The sequence below is a fragment of the Hemitrygon akajei genome, chromosome 3 (genome assembly GCF_048418815.1).
Source record: "Hemitrygon akajei chromosome 3, sHemAka1.3, whole genome shotgun sequence".
In the NCBI taxonomy this organism is placed as follows: Eukaryota; Metazoa; Chordata; class Chondrichthyes; order Myliobatiformes; family Dasyatidae; genus Hemitrygon; species Hemitrygon akajei.
The window spans coordinates 66,079,116-66,098,677 of NC_133126.1; the positions used below are offsets into that span (position 1 = coordinate 66,079,116).

Consider the following 19,562-nt stretch of genomic DNA (forward strand, 5'->3'; position numbering starts at 1 on the left):
ACTGGAGCTCTCTCTTTTTCTTTTCCTTTGTTTTCCAGAGGATAGTCTTGTTATTTATTACCAAGTCCTTAACCGTGAAAGTCATTTTCCTATATTTGTCTTGTGTTATTGCTATTGCCACATTGTTTTTACAATTTGTTTTATTCCTGCTTATGCATATTTAAATTTTTGTTCAAGTTGATTATGACTCAAGCAGAGGAGATTTTACGTACAGCAATTCAAAATAGTCGCCTCTCAGTGCAACGGACGCAGGCTGGTTGGCTTCTCATTTCTGCACTCATGACACTAGGTAAGATTGTCCATCAAATCAATAGGAATTGTTAAATATAGGGTGAACAGGGGTTATTGACACTCAGCTTTCCAAAAGAATTGGATCAGTCTTCATTGAAAATAATTTGCAAAATTGAAGGGGAAGACTAAGGTACTGGATGTTTCAAGTTTACTTTTCAAAGAAGCTAGCTAACACTATGCCACCACAGTAATGCAGTTTAGTTCTTTATTTACTTGTGATTGATATTTTGATATTGAGAAAACAATGTAATTATTTTCAAGATATCAAGGTGTGTAAGACTAAAGCTGATATTTGAAAAATCAGCATTCTCCCTCATCAGTTATAATAGCATTAACCTTTTGTACTCTCAGTCATCTACTCAATTTCTAAACTGCATTTCTTGAATCACATGGAAATTTATAGCACCTAGGAATATAAAAATGAAGAATAATATTGTGAAGTGTACTTTAAATTAAAAATGAATCTGCCAATACTAATAAGACAATAAATTGAAATGAATAAAATGTTTTGTGTCATTTATTTCAACTCCATTTGAAGGGACCATTTGTAAAAACTGTTTTACAAATTTCACTCTTGTGTATAACACTACATCAAAGTTTTTCAAGTGATTAAACTACTGTGAACTGTGGGTTTTTACACACATTTGAGAAAAAATGCCTGCTAAACATTTGTGATTGTGCCTGTCTACTACAAAACCGAAGCAGCATATGATATTTATTTAAGACTGAAGTTGTGAGGTAGTTTTTAAATGTTTCTTTTAACTGGAGTTATGAAGCAAGTATAAAATTAATATATTTCAACTTGCTGTCATCTTATTATATAAAACACTGCATTAAATATTAGCATCAGTTTGTTTTTAAAATGGTGTCAGAAGTATTATTTATTAATTATTTTCTCAATATTACTTTGAAATTTGCAAGCATATGATAGAGAATTTCAATCCAATCTCTAATTTCAGGGCCACCAGTCATTCACCACCATCTCCCAAGAATTCTTTTGCTTTGGAAAAGTGTATTCCCACAGTCTCCAAAGGACTTGGAAACAGAGATAAATCGAGGGGACTGCTTCACGTGGCAGGTGACATTGGAAGAACGGGCAGGAGCTTTGAGTGGTAAGACGTGCAACTGTCATTGATCCAAGTTAATTTCCATGTTCTTTCAATCTCATTTTGTCAGAAGAAGAGAAAACTGCATTTGGTTCAGGAGAGAATACCAATTAAGGTGTAATAAAATACAAAATTAAAAACTCAAACTCATTTCATTTTCAAATTGTACAGAACAAAGATGCCAGGATATTGTTTATAGTTGAAGTAGAGAAACCAAGCCATTGAAACAAAACAAAACATGTCCTGCAATCCATAACCACAAGTGATTCAGCAGATGCAGAAATCCAGAACAACGGCCACATAATGCTGGAGGAACTCAGTAGGTCGGACAGCTTCTATGGAGAGGAACAGAGTCAACGTTTTGGGTCGAGACCCTTCATCAGGACCCAGCAATCCATATACTGATTTAACTTCCATTTTAAAAACTTCTTTTGTTTTGGCACTTACCATGTTATGCAGAGTGCATAACAAATTCTGAGATATAGTCAGTAAGTCCTGAATACAGTAATTATTTTGCTGTATGAGTTAACAAATATTCTAATTGAAATAAGTTGATCACATTGCTTGGTTGTGATGTAGCGGCTCATTTTTACTACCAATAGAGTCGATGTTTCTCAGAAGTGTTTAATAGTTTTTAGTTAAGTTTTAGATGCAGATGCTAAGAAAATTATTTACCATGTTTTTACACATCTTGATTCTGGTGTGTGCTGCATCAGTCTTCCTGCAAACCTTTTATTTGTCTCATAATTGTGCAACTAGATGGTTTCTAGGTTTTTCTTGCAGCAACCAGTAAACACATGATGTAGATTATTTAATAAATCCTGACTGTGGCAAAATAGATTAAGTTAATTTTGGATAATCAGAAAGTAGAAATTCATAAAATGTGAGCAGGGAAATATTTGGTATGTAAGAAGAATGCAGGAAAGTGTGTGTTTAAGCAGAACAGTGATAAGTGTCACGGTAGAAAAGCAGATTTATGATTTTGGAAAAAATAAGCTGCATGGCCTACTGAGTCTTAGTAACAAGCCATAAAGCTTCCTGAGGTGAAAAGCAGAAGTATTAAAGACACTAAATCTAGGAAAAGTATTTGGGGGTGAATTTGCAGTGCAATTAAAAAATAGCTGTTTCAAGATTTCACAGTTAGATTTGTACTGATTTTTTTTTGTTGTCTCTTTAAGCAATGAAAAGCTTTGCATTACATTGTGGAGATCTATTTTCTGATGATGTAATTGAAAGACTTCTACCACCACTTAAGTCCGCTGTGGCTTTATCAACAGAGTAAGTTATATTAGCTGCTAAGCAGCCATTTATTAAGATATTTTCATTGTTTTAATATTCAGTTGCATTTAATGAGTTAACTTTTAATGAGGTAACTTTTGAAACAGGTTATGCTTCTTTATGAATCACGGTCTATTATAAATTTAATATTAATAGTTTCTGCAGTAAAATCCCCTCCCTATTCCATACTATAATTTCCTGTGACATTTTTTAGAAGAAGAGATGCTTAGTACTAATAGTGGGTCTTCAAAAAACGTCATGCTTCAACACAGGTTAAAAAAAAAAAGACAACTGTAACATGAGTCTTTAATGTGCTTGATGTAGACTAACTTTGGAAGAAATACAAGCGAATTGCTTCCTTTCTCAATCTTTTTTATTAAGTTTTGAGTAGATAAATGTAACAATTATAATGATACAGAGATGGGGATTACATTAATAACGGTTAACGTATACAGAAACAGACACCGAGTAACATATGTAATCTAAGCCTCCCAATCTCTTAGTAACTGAACATGAAAAAGATTCAAAAAAAATTTTTTACAGAGGGAAAAAAATTCCCCCTAAACGTAAAAAAAATAAAATAAAAACAAAACAAAAGGTGGACTGCTATGTTTCATCGGTTAAAATCATTATTTGTCATTAACTCTGATCCTCTATACACGAACAAAAAGCTATTGAGAAGGATTCGGAAAAGGTCAGCTTACATCATATGAAAATGTTGAATAAATGGCTTCCAAGTTTCTTCAAATTTAACCGAAAGGTCAATAGTGCCACTGCTAATTTTTTCTGAGTTTAAACATGTTATAGTTTGGGAAAACAATTGAAATGTAGTAGGGAAATTAGAATCTTTCCATTTAAATAAAATGGATCTTCTGGCTATTAATGTAACAAATGCAATCAAATGGCAAGCTGAAGGGGATAATTGACTAGAGTCCATCACTGGTAATCCAAAAATTGCAGTAATAGGATGAGGTTGTAAATCAATATGCAAAACTACTGAAATAATATAAACGATGTCTATCCAAAAAAGGGCAAGACCAGAACATATGTGTCAAGGAAGCTACCTCAGAATTACATCTGTCACTGACAGGATTTATATGGCAATAAAGATGAATTAACTTATGCTTAGATATATGGGCCCTATGAACCACCTTAAACTGTATCAAAGCGTGTCTAGCATGCATTGAAGAAGTGTTAACTAGTTGGAGAATTTTTCATTTCTCTATAGATAAAGATACCTGATGTTCTCTTTTCCTATTCATTCTTAATTTTATCAGATGTACCTGAACATACTTTCATAATCAGATCATAAATAATTGTTATTAAACTCTTCTGATAGGTGTTTAAACCTACATTTTTTTCTGTAATTTCAGTTTGATGTGATATCAGAAAAGTAGATAAAATAATATTCAAAAAGTTTCTAATCAGTAAATATCCAAAAAAATGTGATCTAGACAAATTATATTTATTAGACAACTGTTCAAAAGACATGAGACAGTTATCATAAATAAGTCCCAAAAACATGTTATTCCCTTCGTTTTCCATAAAAGAAAAGCTTGATCAATTCTGGATGGTTGGAAGAAAAAATTAGATATAATAGGACTTGATCGGATAAATTTATTCAATCCAAAAAATTTATGAAATTGAAACCATTTTCGTATTGTATGTTTAGTTATTGAGGTTCACCCATCATTGAATTTCATCCAGATCTTATGTCTAGAATGTTAAATATTGAATATTAATTGCCTAATAATAGAATCTTAAGTTCAGCATTGCTAAACTGCCATCCTTTTTTGATTTCTGTAAATATTTCTTACTGAACCTAGGATTTTTATTCTGCCATATATATGAAGAAATTTAGAATCAATAATATCAAAAAAGGATTTAGAAATGAAAATTGGTATCAGCTGAAATAGATACAGAAATTTAGGTAAAATAATCATCTTAATAGCATTAATTCTACCAATCAATGATCAGGACAATGGGGACCATTTAGTAAGCAGTTGTTTAACATGATCAATTAAGGGCAAAAAAGTTAACTTGAAATAGATCCTTACACTTATTAGTAATTTTAACACCCAAATAAGTAAAGTAATCAGTAACCAGGCTGAATGGTGATTGTCTATAGATTGGAACTTGTATATTTAATGGGAAAAGCTCACTCTTATTAAAATTCAATTTATAACCAGAAAAACTACTAAGCTGAGCAAGTAGTGGTATTATTGCAGGGATGGATTTCTCTGGGTTAGAGATATATAATAACAGGTCATCTGCATATAGTGATAGCTTATGCGTCCCATTCCCACGAATAATGCCAAATATATTGGGTGAATCACGAAGAGCGATTGCCAAGGGCTCCAAGGCAATATCAAATAGTAAGAGACTTTAAGGACAGCCCTGTCTAATACCTCGATAAAACCTGAAAAAGGGGGATCTCTGATTATTGGAGAGTACAGAAGCCAAAGGTGCATGATATATCAATTTAATCCAAGATATGAATTTTGGGCTAAAATTAAATTTCTCAAGCGTGTTAAATAAATATTTCCATTCAACTCTATCAAATGCCTTCTTGATGTCAAACGAAATAACACATTCTGGAGTTTTAGATGAAGTATATACAATATTCATTAACCCCCCCAACATTAAAATACAAATAATGATTTTTAATAAATCCTGTCTGGTCGTCAGAGACAATTTGTGGCAATACATTTTCCAATCTAATTGCCAATATTTTGGAAAAGATTTTGGAATCCACATTCAACAAGGATATAGGTCTATATGATTCACATTCAGTGGGGTCTTTATCTTTTTTAGGAATTAAAGAAATGGATGGTAGATGGCAGTATGGTAGAATCATCAGGAGATTCTGATTGGTATAAAGAAGTATAAAATTCTTGAAAAGATTTATTAATTTCGTCATGGTCAGCCGTCAAAATACCATCCCGTTTACGAACTTTAATAATCTGACGTTTAGCCAAAGCAACTTTTAATTGGTTGGCCAGTAATTTACCCAATTTATCACCATGTATTTAAAATTGGCTCTTAGTTTTAAGTAACTGATTTTCATTCGGGGATGTTAATAACAAACTGTGTTGCATCTGAAGGTCAACTCTCTTTTTATAAAGCTCCAGATTAGGAGCAGCAGAATATTTTTTATCAATTTCTTTAATCTTATCAACCAATGTACATATTTCATTATTAATTCATTTTTTCAATCCCACAGAATATGAATTAATTTGCCCACGGATGTATACTTTAAAAGTATCCCATAATATCCCACTAGAAATTTCTTCCGTAAAGTTAGTTGAAAAGAAAAAGGCAATCTGTTCTTTAATAAAGTTAACAAAGTTTAAGTCCTGAAGTAGAGTATAATTGAACCGCCATTGTCTAGCACTACAAGTTACATCAGTTAACTTGATAGTTTCAAGGGCGCATGATTGGAAATGGCGATTGCATCGTACTCACAGGCAGTAACAGACGGAGCTAATCGAGAGTTGATTTTTAAAAAAAGTAGTCAATTCTAGAGTAATTATGATATACATGAGAAAAGAATGAGAACTCTTTATCGGTAGGATGTAAAAACCTCCAAATTTCTAAAATTCCAGAGCCACCTAAAAAATAATTAATAAGAATAGCAGATTTGTTTGGAAGTTCCTGATCGGACACAGATCTGTCCATCGAGGGATTCAGGCAACAGTTAAAATCTCTGCCCATTATCAACGTATATTCATCTAAATTTAGAAAAGATGCAAATAGATGTTTAAAGAATTCAGGATAGTCGGCAGTTGGTGCATAGATATTAACAATAACTTTTTTGGTTATAAAGTAAACCAGTAATTAATAGAAATCTACCATTCGGGTCTGAGATTGTTTCATACTGAACAAATGAAATTGAGGAATCTATAAAAATAGATACACCTTTCACCTTAGCCTTTGAATTAGAGTGAAATTGTTGCTCTTTCCAAAACCTAAAAAAAACACTGATTATCCTCCTTCCTCACATGAGTTTCCTGGGCAAAGATAATCTGAGCATTCAATCTATGAAAAACTTTTAAAATCTTCTTCCATTTGATCAGATGGTTCAAACCATTGGTATTCCATGAGACAAAGTTAATGATATTATCCATTTTATTTGAATAAACCATATGGTATGTAAAGGGTTAACCTTACTGCATAGGAAACTCATGAAACAGGAAGAGGGAAAAAGGTTTGAAGGGGAACCGGAAGTTACAACAATTCAGATATATTTGTAGTTTCAGATCAGCCCAGATGAAAAAAACTAACCAAAAAATAGCCCCACCCCACCACCCACAAAAGCCCAAAGACTGGCCAAAAAACAGTAAACTTATTAGACAGCTGGGATTGAATGTTGATCCTCAAGGAATTGATGAGCTTCTTCCATGGATTTAAACCATTTACGTGATATATCAGGCAGAACAACCCTTAAACGAGCTGGATATAGCAGAGCTGGTTGAAACTTTCTTTGATAAATCTCGGACATCACCGGTTTAAAAAATGATCTTTCTTGCATTACCTCAGACAGTAGTCTTCAACCAGATGAAACTTGAGGTCTCCGTGTTCTGACGGGCAATTCGAATTAAATACTCCTTGGTTTGCACATAGTGGAATTGGAGTATAATAGTTTGGGGCTTCAACTCTTTTGGAGGTTTTGCTCTTAAAGCCCGGTGGGCGCAATCAAGTATAGGGGTAGTAGAGAGAGCTTCAGAGCTGAACACGTCCATTAAAAATTGAGAAAAGAATTTAGTAAGGTCACCACTCTCAACATTTTCACAGAGTCCTATTATTCGCAGGTTCTGTCTACGATTGCGACTTTCCAGGTCAATAATCTTGAGTTTATACTGTTCCAGTGTTTGAATAGTCGAAGTTAATTTCTTTTCCAACACGTCCAATTTGCGATCTCTCTGTCTTCCAGCTTCATTGAGTTCAGAAATTTGCTGCTGTTTTTCACTCTCCCGCTTAAGAGCTCCCAGTCTACTTTCGATCTCCTTTAACAATACTTCCAAAGTAGAAAATTTTTTATTCAACTTATCATCCAGCTTCGACATAGCTTCCAAAGTGAGTGGAGACTGTTCAGGTTGTTTAGAATCACCTTCTTTCCTTCTGTTCCTTCCACTTCCATTACCAGCTTCCTTGCCTTTTGCCCTCTGGTGTTCATTTTCAGCGATTAAAAATCAAAGTTCAGGCATATAAAAGTGTTATGAACACTTTAATATAGATAGTGAAAGGGTGGTAAAAAAATTGAAAAATGAACGGAGCAAAGTCAAAATGCAGCTTACTCCATCTAGTGCCCCAAGAGAACTCAGTGCATTGCTTCCTTGTTAAAACCGTTTTCTTTCTTAGGTTGCCTTCACTTAACAAGTCTTATGGAACTCCACTGAAAACAGCGTCATTGGTATTTAGACAACGGTTGTATGAGATTTTGGCTTTGTTGCCACCTAAAACCTATGAAGGTACGTGCAACAGAAATACTGTCGTGGATGATGTGCATTTCTGTTTTTTAATGGGATAAAGTTGTAGTAAAATAATTTTATTTAAAGTTTTTTTTGTGAAATTTTACTTCATTTCTTTTCACTGTGAATATAATGTCCTAATAATAAGAAAGTGCAGGAAGGTACTGTGCCTATAAGAAGTATTCACCCCCCTTGGTAGTTTGCATGTTTTATTGTCTTACAACATTGAATCACAATGGATTTAATCAACAGAAATAAGATTCTTTCGTGTCAAAGTGAAAACAGATTTCTACAAAGTGGTCTAAATTAATTACAAGACTATTGATTGCACAACTATTCACCCCCTTTAATATGACACCAAATAATCGCTGGTGCAGCCAACTGGTTTTAGAAGTCGCATAATTAGTTAGGTATCCTTGCTATATAAAAACCTCTGTGCAGTCAAGGTGTTTCAATTGATTGTAGTAAAAATACAACTGTACCTGGAAGGTCCAACTGCTGGTGAGTCAGTATCCTGGCAAAAACTACACCATGAAGATAAAAGAACATTCCAAACACCCCCCGCAAAAAGGTTAATGAGAAGCATGTCAGGAAATGGATACAAGAAAAAATATCCAAGTCACTGAATATCCCTTGGAGTACAGTAGAGTCAATTATGAAAAAATGGAAAGAATATGGCACTGTTGTAAATCTGCCTCGAGCAGGCGGTCCTCAAAAACTGAGTGACTGTGCAAGTGAGGGAGGCCACCAAGAGACCAATGACAACTCTGGAGGAGTTAGAAGCTTCAGTGGTTGAGATGGCAGAGATTGTACATACAACAACTGTTGCCCAGGTGCTTCACCAGTCGCAGCTTTATGGGAGAGTAGCAAAGAGAAAGCCACAGTTGGGGGAAAAAAACTCACATGAAATCTCAGCTAGATTTTGCCAGAACTCATGTGGGAGACTCTGAGGTCAGCTGGAAGAAGCTTCTATGGTTGATGAAATCAAAATTGAGCTTTTTGGCCATCAGACTAAAGGCTATGTTTAGCGTAAGCCAAACTCCGCACATCATCAAAAACACACCATCCTTACTGTGAATTGTGGTGGCTGCATCATGCTGTGGGTATGCTTCCCCGCAGCAGGCTGTGGAAGGCTTGTGAAGATAGACGCTAAAATGAATGCAGGAAACCTGATGCAATCTGCAAGAGAACTGCGACTTGGGAGAAGATTTTTTTTTCTAGCAAGACAATGGCCCCAAGCATAAAGCCAAAGTTACACCGGAATGGTTTAAAAATGACAAAGTTAATGCCCTAGAGCAGGGGTGTCAAACTCATTTTAGGTCACGGGCCGGATTGAGCAAAATGTAGCTTCATGCGGGCCGGATCAGTTGGACGCGTGCGAACGCAGCTTTCGTTGCCTCCGTTTTTTCAGCTTGCTCTCATGTGTCTCAGTCTCTGCTATAACTACAAAGTGTTTCACTTTACAAATTCCGTTTCTTATGAAGAAGACTGCCGAATAAACACTAAAAACCCTGAAAACCTGGTACCTGAATAAACTCAGCATTAGCCATATCATACGCCATAGGCGCTTCGATTACTGAGGCCAGCTTTAATAGTAATTAGATATTATCTCGCGGGCCAAAGATAATTCCACCGCGGGCCGGATTTGGCCCGCGGGCCTTGTGTTTGACATATATGTCCTAGAGTGACTAAGTCAGAGACCAGACCTCAATCCAATAGAGAATTTATGGCTGGGTTTGAAAAAGGCTGTTCACTCACAATCCCTGTGCAATCTGACACAGAGCTTGAGCAGTTTTGTAAAAATGGGAAAATATTGCAGTTCCTAGATGTACAAAGCTGATAGAGATCTATCCACACAGACTCAAGGCTGATAAAGACCTGTCCACATAAATTCAAGGCTGTAATTGTTGATAAGGTGCATCTACTAAATACTGACTTGAAGGGGGTGAATACTTACACAATCAATTATTCTGAGTCTCATATTTGTAGTTAATTTACATCACTTTGTAGAGATCTGTTTTCACTTTGACAGAAATGAGTCTTTTTCTGTTGATCAGCATCAAAAAAGCCAAATTAAATTCACTGAGATGCAATGTTGTAAAACAATAAAACATGAAAACTTTCAAGAGGCTGAATACTTTTTATAGGGATTGTATATTCAAGGGACATTAGAAAGGGCGAAACATTACTATCACAAGAAGAAAAGAAGTATGAACATACTAAGTGGACAGAAGTCCTTGGAGCTCAGAGTCTTAATGGAGGTGGCTGTAGTGATGGTGGTAAGGAGAAATTTCTTTTAGTTGGAATCCTCTCACTGAGAAAGCTGCAGAGAATCTGTTGAAGCCGAAGAATAATGGACATCTAAAGTACACAGATGCATGCAGAGAGAGCATGAAATGGTGTTGAGTTCAAAATTCCATCACTTAGGATCTCATTGAAAGGTGGAGGAATTTCCAGGTGATAACAGACTTATGCATGCTCTTGGGTTTTATGTTTTAGTGACAAAGTTGAATGATTAATCAACCAATGCTAAGAAACGGACAGAAATCAGAGGAATCTGCAACATTTTTCCATACTACTGACACCAGAAAAATGTGTTCATTTGGAGCTCAAAACTAAATGCAGGAATTTAAGCTGTGTCTTGTTGATTGTTTGAAAATAATTTTTTCTGCAAAAAGAGACTATCAATGTAGTTTGGCACTCCATTTCTTACTAGATTTGAACAGATTTATTATTATTCTCATAGATTTATTTGATGACTATTGGGACGAGGCACAGTCGAGTCTGAATTTAGAAAAGTGCTACTAAATTTTATTATTTTTTGAGATGATAGGCCAAATACTAAATCATCAAAATGGAATATCAGTAAAAGAGGAAATCAGTAGTGGCTAATTATTTTTCAAACCTGCACAAAAAATTATTTCAGTGACTTTTTGGCTAAAATAATGAATTTCCTCTTTGCTGCCATCCTATAGCTCAGCTTTGGGAAAACTAAAGCTTATCAGGAGTATTGTTGATGTGGAAATCAGGACATCATGTTTTGTGTTAGAAGATGATCACTTATTTTGGAGAATAATTAGATTTATAAATGTGAGACTACATTCGTGTAGTGTCACTCTGTTGATCATTACAGGGTCTGATTTGTTTTGCGCATTTTGCAAACCCCTAAATACATTTACATGTACCTTTTATGATCCAGAAACAGCAATGGGTATTTATAATTTGCTTTTGTGTTTTTTTAAATCTAACTGCTGATGCACTAAACATTGTGTTGGACTCGAAGAAATTATGTTTCTCTAAACATATTGTGCCAGAAGCACTGGAACAATACTTATAAATTTAAGGTGCACATTTATTGAATGTGTCTGGTATCTTGTCAATTGCATGCTTAATGTTTTAATTACCCCAAATTTGCAAATGTCTGTTGGATAGGAAATATTATTAGCTAATTATGACAAGAAACACATGATAGAATGGCAGGTTAACAAAACCAATGCTATCTGTAGACTAATGGGTTGCTAATGAGAGCATTTGTTGTGATTTTGTTGCTATCTTCAAGGTCTGTTGACATGTTCAGATATTGCCTGTGTTTCAATAATTGAGTAATTAGACACAGGTGGAACTTATTTGCCATTGCTACTCTTTTTGATCATGGATTCAATTGTAATTTTCTTACAAAATCTACTGATAAATTTGTACTGATAGCAGAAAATTCTCTCAGTTGCTTTCCAGCTAAATATTTTGCAGTTCTTCAAGTTGTTTTATGTAAGCCAAGATTCATTTCCTGTCAGTTTTTCCACTTCAACCTGCTGAAGAAAAATAAGTCATAAATTCAATCCAGAAACATCTTAATAACACAAATTATTCTTGCACTGATTTCAGAACTGAAGAGTTAGACATATTCTGATCCCTTCTCATGATTATCAATTTATCACCTTATGGCCACATTTGGAGTCCTAATCTTGAATCTAGACAAACTGTGTGAATACTGATATTTAGTATTTAGGTCTTCTGTATGATAAACAGTCAAATGAGATTCTGGGGCAGTTCGTAGGTGACGATGAAGACCAAGACCAAGAAATGTAAGATGCTGCAAATAGAGGTCCAGTAGGCTGTCTAATAGAGAGTTAAAAGCTCAGCCATCATCACAGAAGGTTGTAAAATGACCAGAGAGATGACTGGGTGTTGTTCATCAGTCCTGAACAAGGGTGTTGGCCCAAAACGTTGACTGTTTACTCTTTTCCATAAGTATTCTTGACATGCTGAGTTCCTCCAGCATTTTGTGTGTGCTTTGGATTTCCAGCATCTGCAGATTTTCTCTTGTTTGTTATTTGTCAAGATTGCTTAGTGCTTCATTATAACGGTGCTGGAGGCCATAGACAGTTTTGTCAAAGTGGCATGTGAGTAAGAGGAGAAATAGCATTTTTTTTACCACTTTCCTTCCCACCATCCAGTGACATAAACATTCCTTTCTACCTCAGGCAGTAGTACAATAGACAGAAAAAAACAAGTGTACTGCATTTGCAGTGTGGTCTCCCCTACAAGTGAAGAAACCAAATGCAGATTGAGCGACTGCTGTATGGAGCATCTGTGTTGAGTCACCGTTGACCATTTCTTCTGTGTGTGATAATGATGAAATTTTTTTTCTCTTTCCATTACCCTAGCTGGGCATGTTTTTGAGTCAAGTTATCTGAATTCATTGGTCTTTTTAATTGCCTGTAAATCCATTTAGTTGGGAGGACCTATACAATTTATCTCCATGGTAACCATGGCCTCTCCCTACCACAGATATTCCTTTTTGTCCTCTTCATACCTCCGCTCACCACCTTTACAGCTTATACCTAGTTTGTTTTCTTTCTTTACCAGTTATGGAAAGTCTTCAACCTGAAGTGTTCACTGTCTGATCTGGTTTGTGTTTACAGTATTTTCTACTTTTACTTTATATTTCTCACACCTGCTATTTTGTTCTCATAGGAATAGGCTTCCTCAGTGGTATGATTATTTGTTGACCCTCAAAATAGATTATCTTACTGCTTTCAGTGAAAACTTTCTGGTTTTCTCCATTACAATTGGGGTGAACACTTCAAAAACATTTTAGAATGGTCCAAGGATACAATAAGTACAATATTATTTCAAGTTTTTAATTCATGATTTTAATACCTTTTAGTAATAATGGCAACTCTCAATTATTGGTTACTTTCAAAATATTTTTGTGCAAACAAAAAAATCTGCATCCAGACTAATATCGTTATCTGAGAAAGCTTAAACAAGTAGTATTTTAACTATCACCAAAAGCTTAACTTGGTTGAATCACATGAGACGCCACGGCCAAGAAAGCGCATGAGTACATCAACTTTTTCAGAAGGCTATGGAAATTTATCATGTCCCTAATGGTCCTCACCAGTGTTTATAAGTGCAACTTGGAAGGCATCTTATTGGAAATGCCCAAGTCCATAACATATTGCTGAGATTTCTGAACACAGCCCAGTCTGTTATGAAAATGAGCCTCCCCTCCATTGACTCTGTGTACACTTCCTGCTGCCCCAGTAAAACAGCCAACATAATCAAAAACCCTTCCGATTCCAGTCATCCTCTTCTCCCCACTCCATACTCCTTCCATCAGACAGAAGATATATACGCTGAGAGCATTCACCACCAGGTTCAAGGACAGCTTCTATCCCACTTTGACAAGGTTATTACAAGGACCTCTTCACCAGTAAAGACAGACACTTAACTTCACAATCTACCTTGTCATAGCCTTTGAATCTTATTTGTCTGCTGGCACTAAACTTCCTCCATAAAAGTAACACCATATTCAAAGCAGGTCAGCACCTTATCATTAGGTGTTCCAGGTTGGGGAACGAGAGTGCATCAAGACCAAGGCTGCTGTGTCTGAGCACTACAAAAAGTTAGTCATGAAACACAGACCCTTTTGCATTCTCCGAATCAGCAGTTTGTCCATCCTGTGTATCAAAGCCCTAGGGTCTAGTCACGGAATCTGGTGTGTCTGGAGTGAGCAGGTGATGGATGGTCGTATGAGCAGCTGGTGCTTATCATAAGGCCGGGTTATGTGACTACTGACGTCAGGCAGACAATCTCTGAAGAGTATTAATAATGGCTGGGATCATCCATCTTGTAAAGACACTGATGGAAGAAGGCAGTGGTAAACCACTTCATAGAGAAATTTGCCAAGAACAATCATGGCCAAAAGACTATGATCGCCTACATCATCCAACATGGCACTTAACGATGATGATGAAGATGATCTAAGGGAAGATGTGCTGGCATTGGAGAGGGTCCAGAGAAGGTTCACGAGAATGATTCCATGAATAAAAGGGTTAATGTATGAGGAGATGTATGTATGTACTTCATTAACTTTGCCTCCAACTTTCACCCTGCCCTCAAATTTACCTGGTCTATTTCTGACACCTCCCTCCCCTTTCTTGATCTTTCTGTCTCCATCTCTGGAGATGGCCTATCTACTGATATCTACTATAAGCCTACAGACTCTCACAGCTACCTGAACTATTCCTCTTCCCACCCTGTCTCTTGCAAAAAGGCTATCCCCTTCTCACAATTCCTCCATCTCTGCCACATCTGCTCTCAGGATGAGGTTTTTCATTTCAGGTTGAAGGAGATGTCTTCCTTTTTTAAACAAAGGGGCTTCCCTTCTTCCACCATCAACTCTGCTCTCAAACGCATCTCTCCCATTTCCCACACATCTGCCCTCTCTCCATCTCACTCCCTATCGGGATCCCTATCCCACTCGGGATAGGGTCCCCCTTGTCCTCATCTACCACCCCACCAGCCTCCAGGTCTAACTTCCGCCACATCCAACGGGATCCCACTACCAAGCACATCTTCCCTTCCCCCTCCCCCTCTGCTTTCCACAGGGATCGCTCCCTACGTGACTCCCTTATCCATTCATCCCTCCCATTCCTTCCTACCGATCTCCCTCCTGGCACTTATCCTTGCAAGTGGAACAGTGCTACACCTGCCCTTACACTTTCTCCCTCACCACCATTCAGGGCCCCAGACAGTCCATCCAGGTGAGGCGACACTTCACCTGTGAGTCGGCTGGTGTGGTATACTGTGTCTGGTGTCCTGGTGTGGCCTTTTATATATTGGTGAGACCCGATGCAGACTGGGAGACCGTTTCGCTGAACACCTACGCTCGGTCCACCAGAGAAAGCAGGATCTCCCAGTGGCCACACATTTTAATTCCACGTCCCATTCCCATTCTGATATGTCTATCCATGGCCTCCTCTACTGTTAAGATGAAGCCATACTCAGGCCGGAGGAACAACACCTTATAGACCGGCTGGGTAGCCTCCAACCTGATGGCATGAACATTGACTTCTCTAACTGATGTTAATGCCCCTCCTCCCCTTCTTACCCCATCCCTGATATATTTAGTTCTTTTTCTTTCTCTCTCTGCCCATCACTCGGCCTGTTCTCCATCTCTCTCTGGTGCTCCCCTCCCCCTTTCTCCCTAGGCCTCCCGTCCCATGATCCTTTCCCTTCTCTAGCTCTGTATCCTTTTTGCCAATCACCTTTCCAGCTCTCAGCTTCACCCCACCCCCTCCGGTCTTCTCCTATCATTTCACACTTCCCCCTCCCCCTCCTACTTTCAAATCTCTTACTATCTTTCCTTTCAGTTAGTCCTGACGAAGGGTCTCGGCCCGAAACGTCAACAGCGCTTCTCCCTATAGATGCTGCCTGGCCTGCTGTGTTCCACCAGCATGTTGTGTGTATTGCTTGAATTTCCAGCATCTGCAGATTTCCTCGTGTTTGCCTAATGTTTGAGGAGAGTTTGATGGCTCTGGGCCTGTACTACCTGCAGTGTAGAAGAAAGGGGAGGGGGGGAGAAGTATCATTGAAACCTATCAAATATTGTAGGGCGTAGATACAGTGGATGTGGAGAAGATGCTTCTGATGGTGGGAGAGTCGAGGACTCGAGTCTATAGGGGGTGTCCACTTATAACAGATATGAGGAGGCATTTCTCAAGAAGGTGGTGAATCTGTGGAATTCATTGCCATGAATGGCTGTGGAGGCCAAGTCAATGAGTATACTTGAAGGTTGATGGATTCTTGGGTGGTTAGGATGTCAAAGGGTATGGGGGGAAGACAGGAGAATGGAGTTGAGAGGGATAATAAATCAGCCATGATGGAATGGGGGAGCAAACCCCTGTGGGCTGAATGGCCTAATTCTCCTCCTATGTTTTCTGGTCTAATTGAATGAATTAACTGACTTAAGAGGATTTCTTTCTTTTTACAGGAAGTTTTAATTCTATTCTGAAAGAGCTGATTGCTGAATTGACTTTGGCTGATAATCAAATGTTTGCTGCTACTTTCTTGCTTCCATCCCTCTGTCACCAGGATGATGCACTATTACTTGGGGCCTGGTTACAGGAAACTGATCATCGATTCATCGAGGACCAGGTATCTGTGAACATGTAAACATTGAAAAGTATTAGTTATGTTTTAAATACTTGCATTATTAATATTCATTGAGTATTTGGAAAAGTTAGCTCAAATATTTTAATTATCCTGATAGCATTCAGGTAAGTGAGGAGGAAAAACAGTGCTGAATAGAGGTGAGATTGTAGGTTGCTTAATAAAGTTATGATATTCCTCAGATTAATTAACTGCAGTCTAATTCATACCATGTGATTGTCATAATAATGAGAACCACATGTTATATAAAACTGACAAATTAAGTTTGATCACAGAAATCAGCTTTTTTGCTTCCAGGTTAGCCTTTTCCCATCCCTATATATCCAAACTTTGACGTGGCCTTCAGACTTTCCTCTTTCATGCTGATCTATCTATTTTATCCGTTGCTTACTTCAGCTCTTGATTGAGGTCTGTATTCCACATTCTCAGCACTGTTGGTCGAATGAAGTTTCATCTGAATTGTATCTGATTTATTGGTAAATGCCTCGTTATACCCCTTAGCTACTAATCATGCACTAATGGAATATATAGTCATTAGGTCCAGGAATGAACCACTCAAACCTGCACCACCACTTGATAACATCGTTGCTGATCTGATTGTAGCCACAACATCCTGATGCCATTTAATTTCAGTAACTTTCCACCCCCTTAACAAATAGACATCAATTTCACCTTGAAAAATATTTAAAGACTCCCTTCCATAAAGAGTATGGAAGCAGAGCTGCAAGAATCTCTGACCCTTAAAGAAAATGAATTTAGCCCAACTGTCTGAGATAGATGACTTTTTTTAAACAGTGGCTTCCTATGTTTTGGAGAGTCTATGTTCACTTTTTAAAAACCTCCTCAGGATTCTTTGTTTTATTGAAACCCCTGCTCACCTTATAAACTCCATTCAACACAGAACCCATCTGTTCTCTCTTTCTTCTTAAGGTGACCTACCTATTTCAGCTACTAATTTAGTAAATCTTCTTTCAACTACTTTCAGTGCTTATATGTACATCTTTTCCTTGCATAATAATGGCAACATTGTACAACAAATGTCTTCTGCATAACATGTCTAACTGAAACATCTCTTTATCCATTTTCTTTGTAATAAATAATAGCATTCTAAGAGTTTATCTTATTACTTGTATCATACTGCCCCTTTTGAATTATGCATGTCAGTGCTCTGCAATATCACTGTTTAGATAATGTACTGTCTTATCTCCTGCTAAAATGGATAATTCTGTATCTTACCATACTTTAATAATTTGTCAGATATTTGCCTTCTCAAACTATCTATAACCCTTTGTAGTCCCCTTACAAACACTTTACAATTAGTATTCCTACCAATCTTTTGTAAAGTTATATTTGGGAATCATACCTTCAGTAGCTTCATTCAGGACATGTAAATGAATTGCTGAAAGTTGAGGTCCCACTGCTGATCCTTTCACGTACTTCTCATCACATTTTGCCGTCCAGTTTTCTAATCATGTCAACATGTTAAGTCTGTCACGATGAGCTTCTATTTTCTGCAGTAACTTTTATGGCATCTTATTAAATGCCTTTTGAAAATTTAAGCATAGTGTATCTATGTGTTCCCTTTCATCTACATTACACATTACTCCTACAAAGAATTCAACTGACTGGTCAACCATGATTACCCTTTCACCAAGCCATGCTGATAAGATTTTTTACAGAGTGATCTGCTGTAACATAACAAGACATTAAACAAGGTGTTCTCTTTCCCTCTTGTATGAATATGATTGCTATTTTCTTTCGCGAATCAAGAACATTTTGGGATGTTGAAACCAATGCATTAATAATTTTCTTGACCACCAATTTTAAAATCCTTGAATGAAGTCCAGCAGTAGCTTGTCAGCCTGCAGCTGCAAAGATTTTGCTGAGTAAACACTTCTCTTATGTTAATAAATTTCTGAAGTTCTGTCCTTCCTTCCATTTCCTGATTTAGAATTATTTCTGGGCTGTTATTTGTATCTCCAGAATGAACACCCTTTTAAAATCTGTACCTCCCTCTGCAATTGGTTCCTCGACTTCCTCACTGGAAGACCACAGTCTGTGTGGTTTGGTGATAACATATACTCCTCCTTGATGATCAACACTGGTGCACCTCGGGTGTGTGCTTAGCCCAGGGCCCTACTCTCTGTATACATGTTGACTGTGTGGCTAGAGGTAGCTCAAATACCAACTACAAATTTGCTGACGATACACCTAATGTTGGTGGAATCTCAGATAGAGACGAGAGGGTGTATAGGAGTGAGATATGCCAACTAATGGAATGGTGCTGCAGCAACAACCTGGCACTCAATGTCACTAAAACGAAAGAGCTGATTGTGAACTTCAGGAAGGGTAAGACGAAGGAGCACATATTAATCTTCACAGAGGGATCAGAAGTGGAGGGAGTGAGCAGCTTCAAGTTCCTCAGTGTCAGAGGATCTAACCTGGTCCCAACATATCGATGTAGTCATAAAGAAGGCAAGACAGCAGCTATACTTTGAGGATTTCGAAGAGATTTGGCATGTCAATAAATTCACCCAAAAACTTAGGTATATAGTTGTACTGTGGAGAGCATTCTGACAGGCTGCATCACTGTCTGGTATGGAGGGGCTACTGCACAGGACCAAAAAGAGCTGCAGAAGGTTGTAAATCTGGTCAGTTCCATCTTGGGTACTAGCCAACAAAGAACCCAGGACATCTTTAGGGAGTGGTGTCTCAGAAAGGCAGTGTCTGTTATTAAGGACCTCCAGCACTCAGGACATGCCCTTTTCTCACTGTTACCATTAGGTAGGAGGTACAGAGGCCTGAAGGCACACACTCAGCGATTCAGGAACAGCTTCTTCCCCTCTGCCATCCGATCCCTAAATGGACATTGAAGCTTTGGACACTACCTCACTTTTTCAAATATATAGTATTTCTGTTTTTGCACTTTTAAAAATCTATACAATATACACAATTGATT

General features: G+C 37.4%; 1 protein-coding gene across 8 annotated transcripts in view; it reads left to right on the forward strand.

Annotated features, from left to right (window-relative positions):
- heatr5a (HEAT repeat containing 5a) overlaps nt 1-19,562 on the forward strand; it is a 122,582-nt gene that overhangs the window by 39,169 nt on the left and 63,851 nt on the right. For all 8 annotated transcript variants that reach the window (XR_012098258.1, XM_073040062.1, XM_073040057.1 and 5 more), the window contains 5 exons: nt 178-289; nt 1,251-1,403; nt 2,576-2,675; nt 8,037-8,146; nt 16,425-16,588. Coding sequence is in view for 7 of the 8 variants with exons in the window: in XM_073040062.1 (XP_072896163.1) it covers nt 178-289; nt 1,251-1,403; nt 2,576-2,675; nt 8,037-8,146; nt 16,425-16,588 (639 nt within the window). In the remaining variant the exon portion in view is untranslated. The remainder of the gene's footprint in view (nt 1-177; nt 290-1,250; nt 1,404-2,575; nt 2,676-8,036; nt 8,147-16,424; nt 16,589-19,562) is intronic.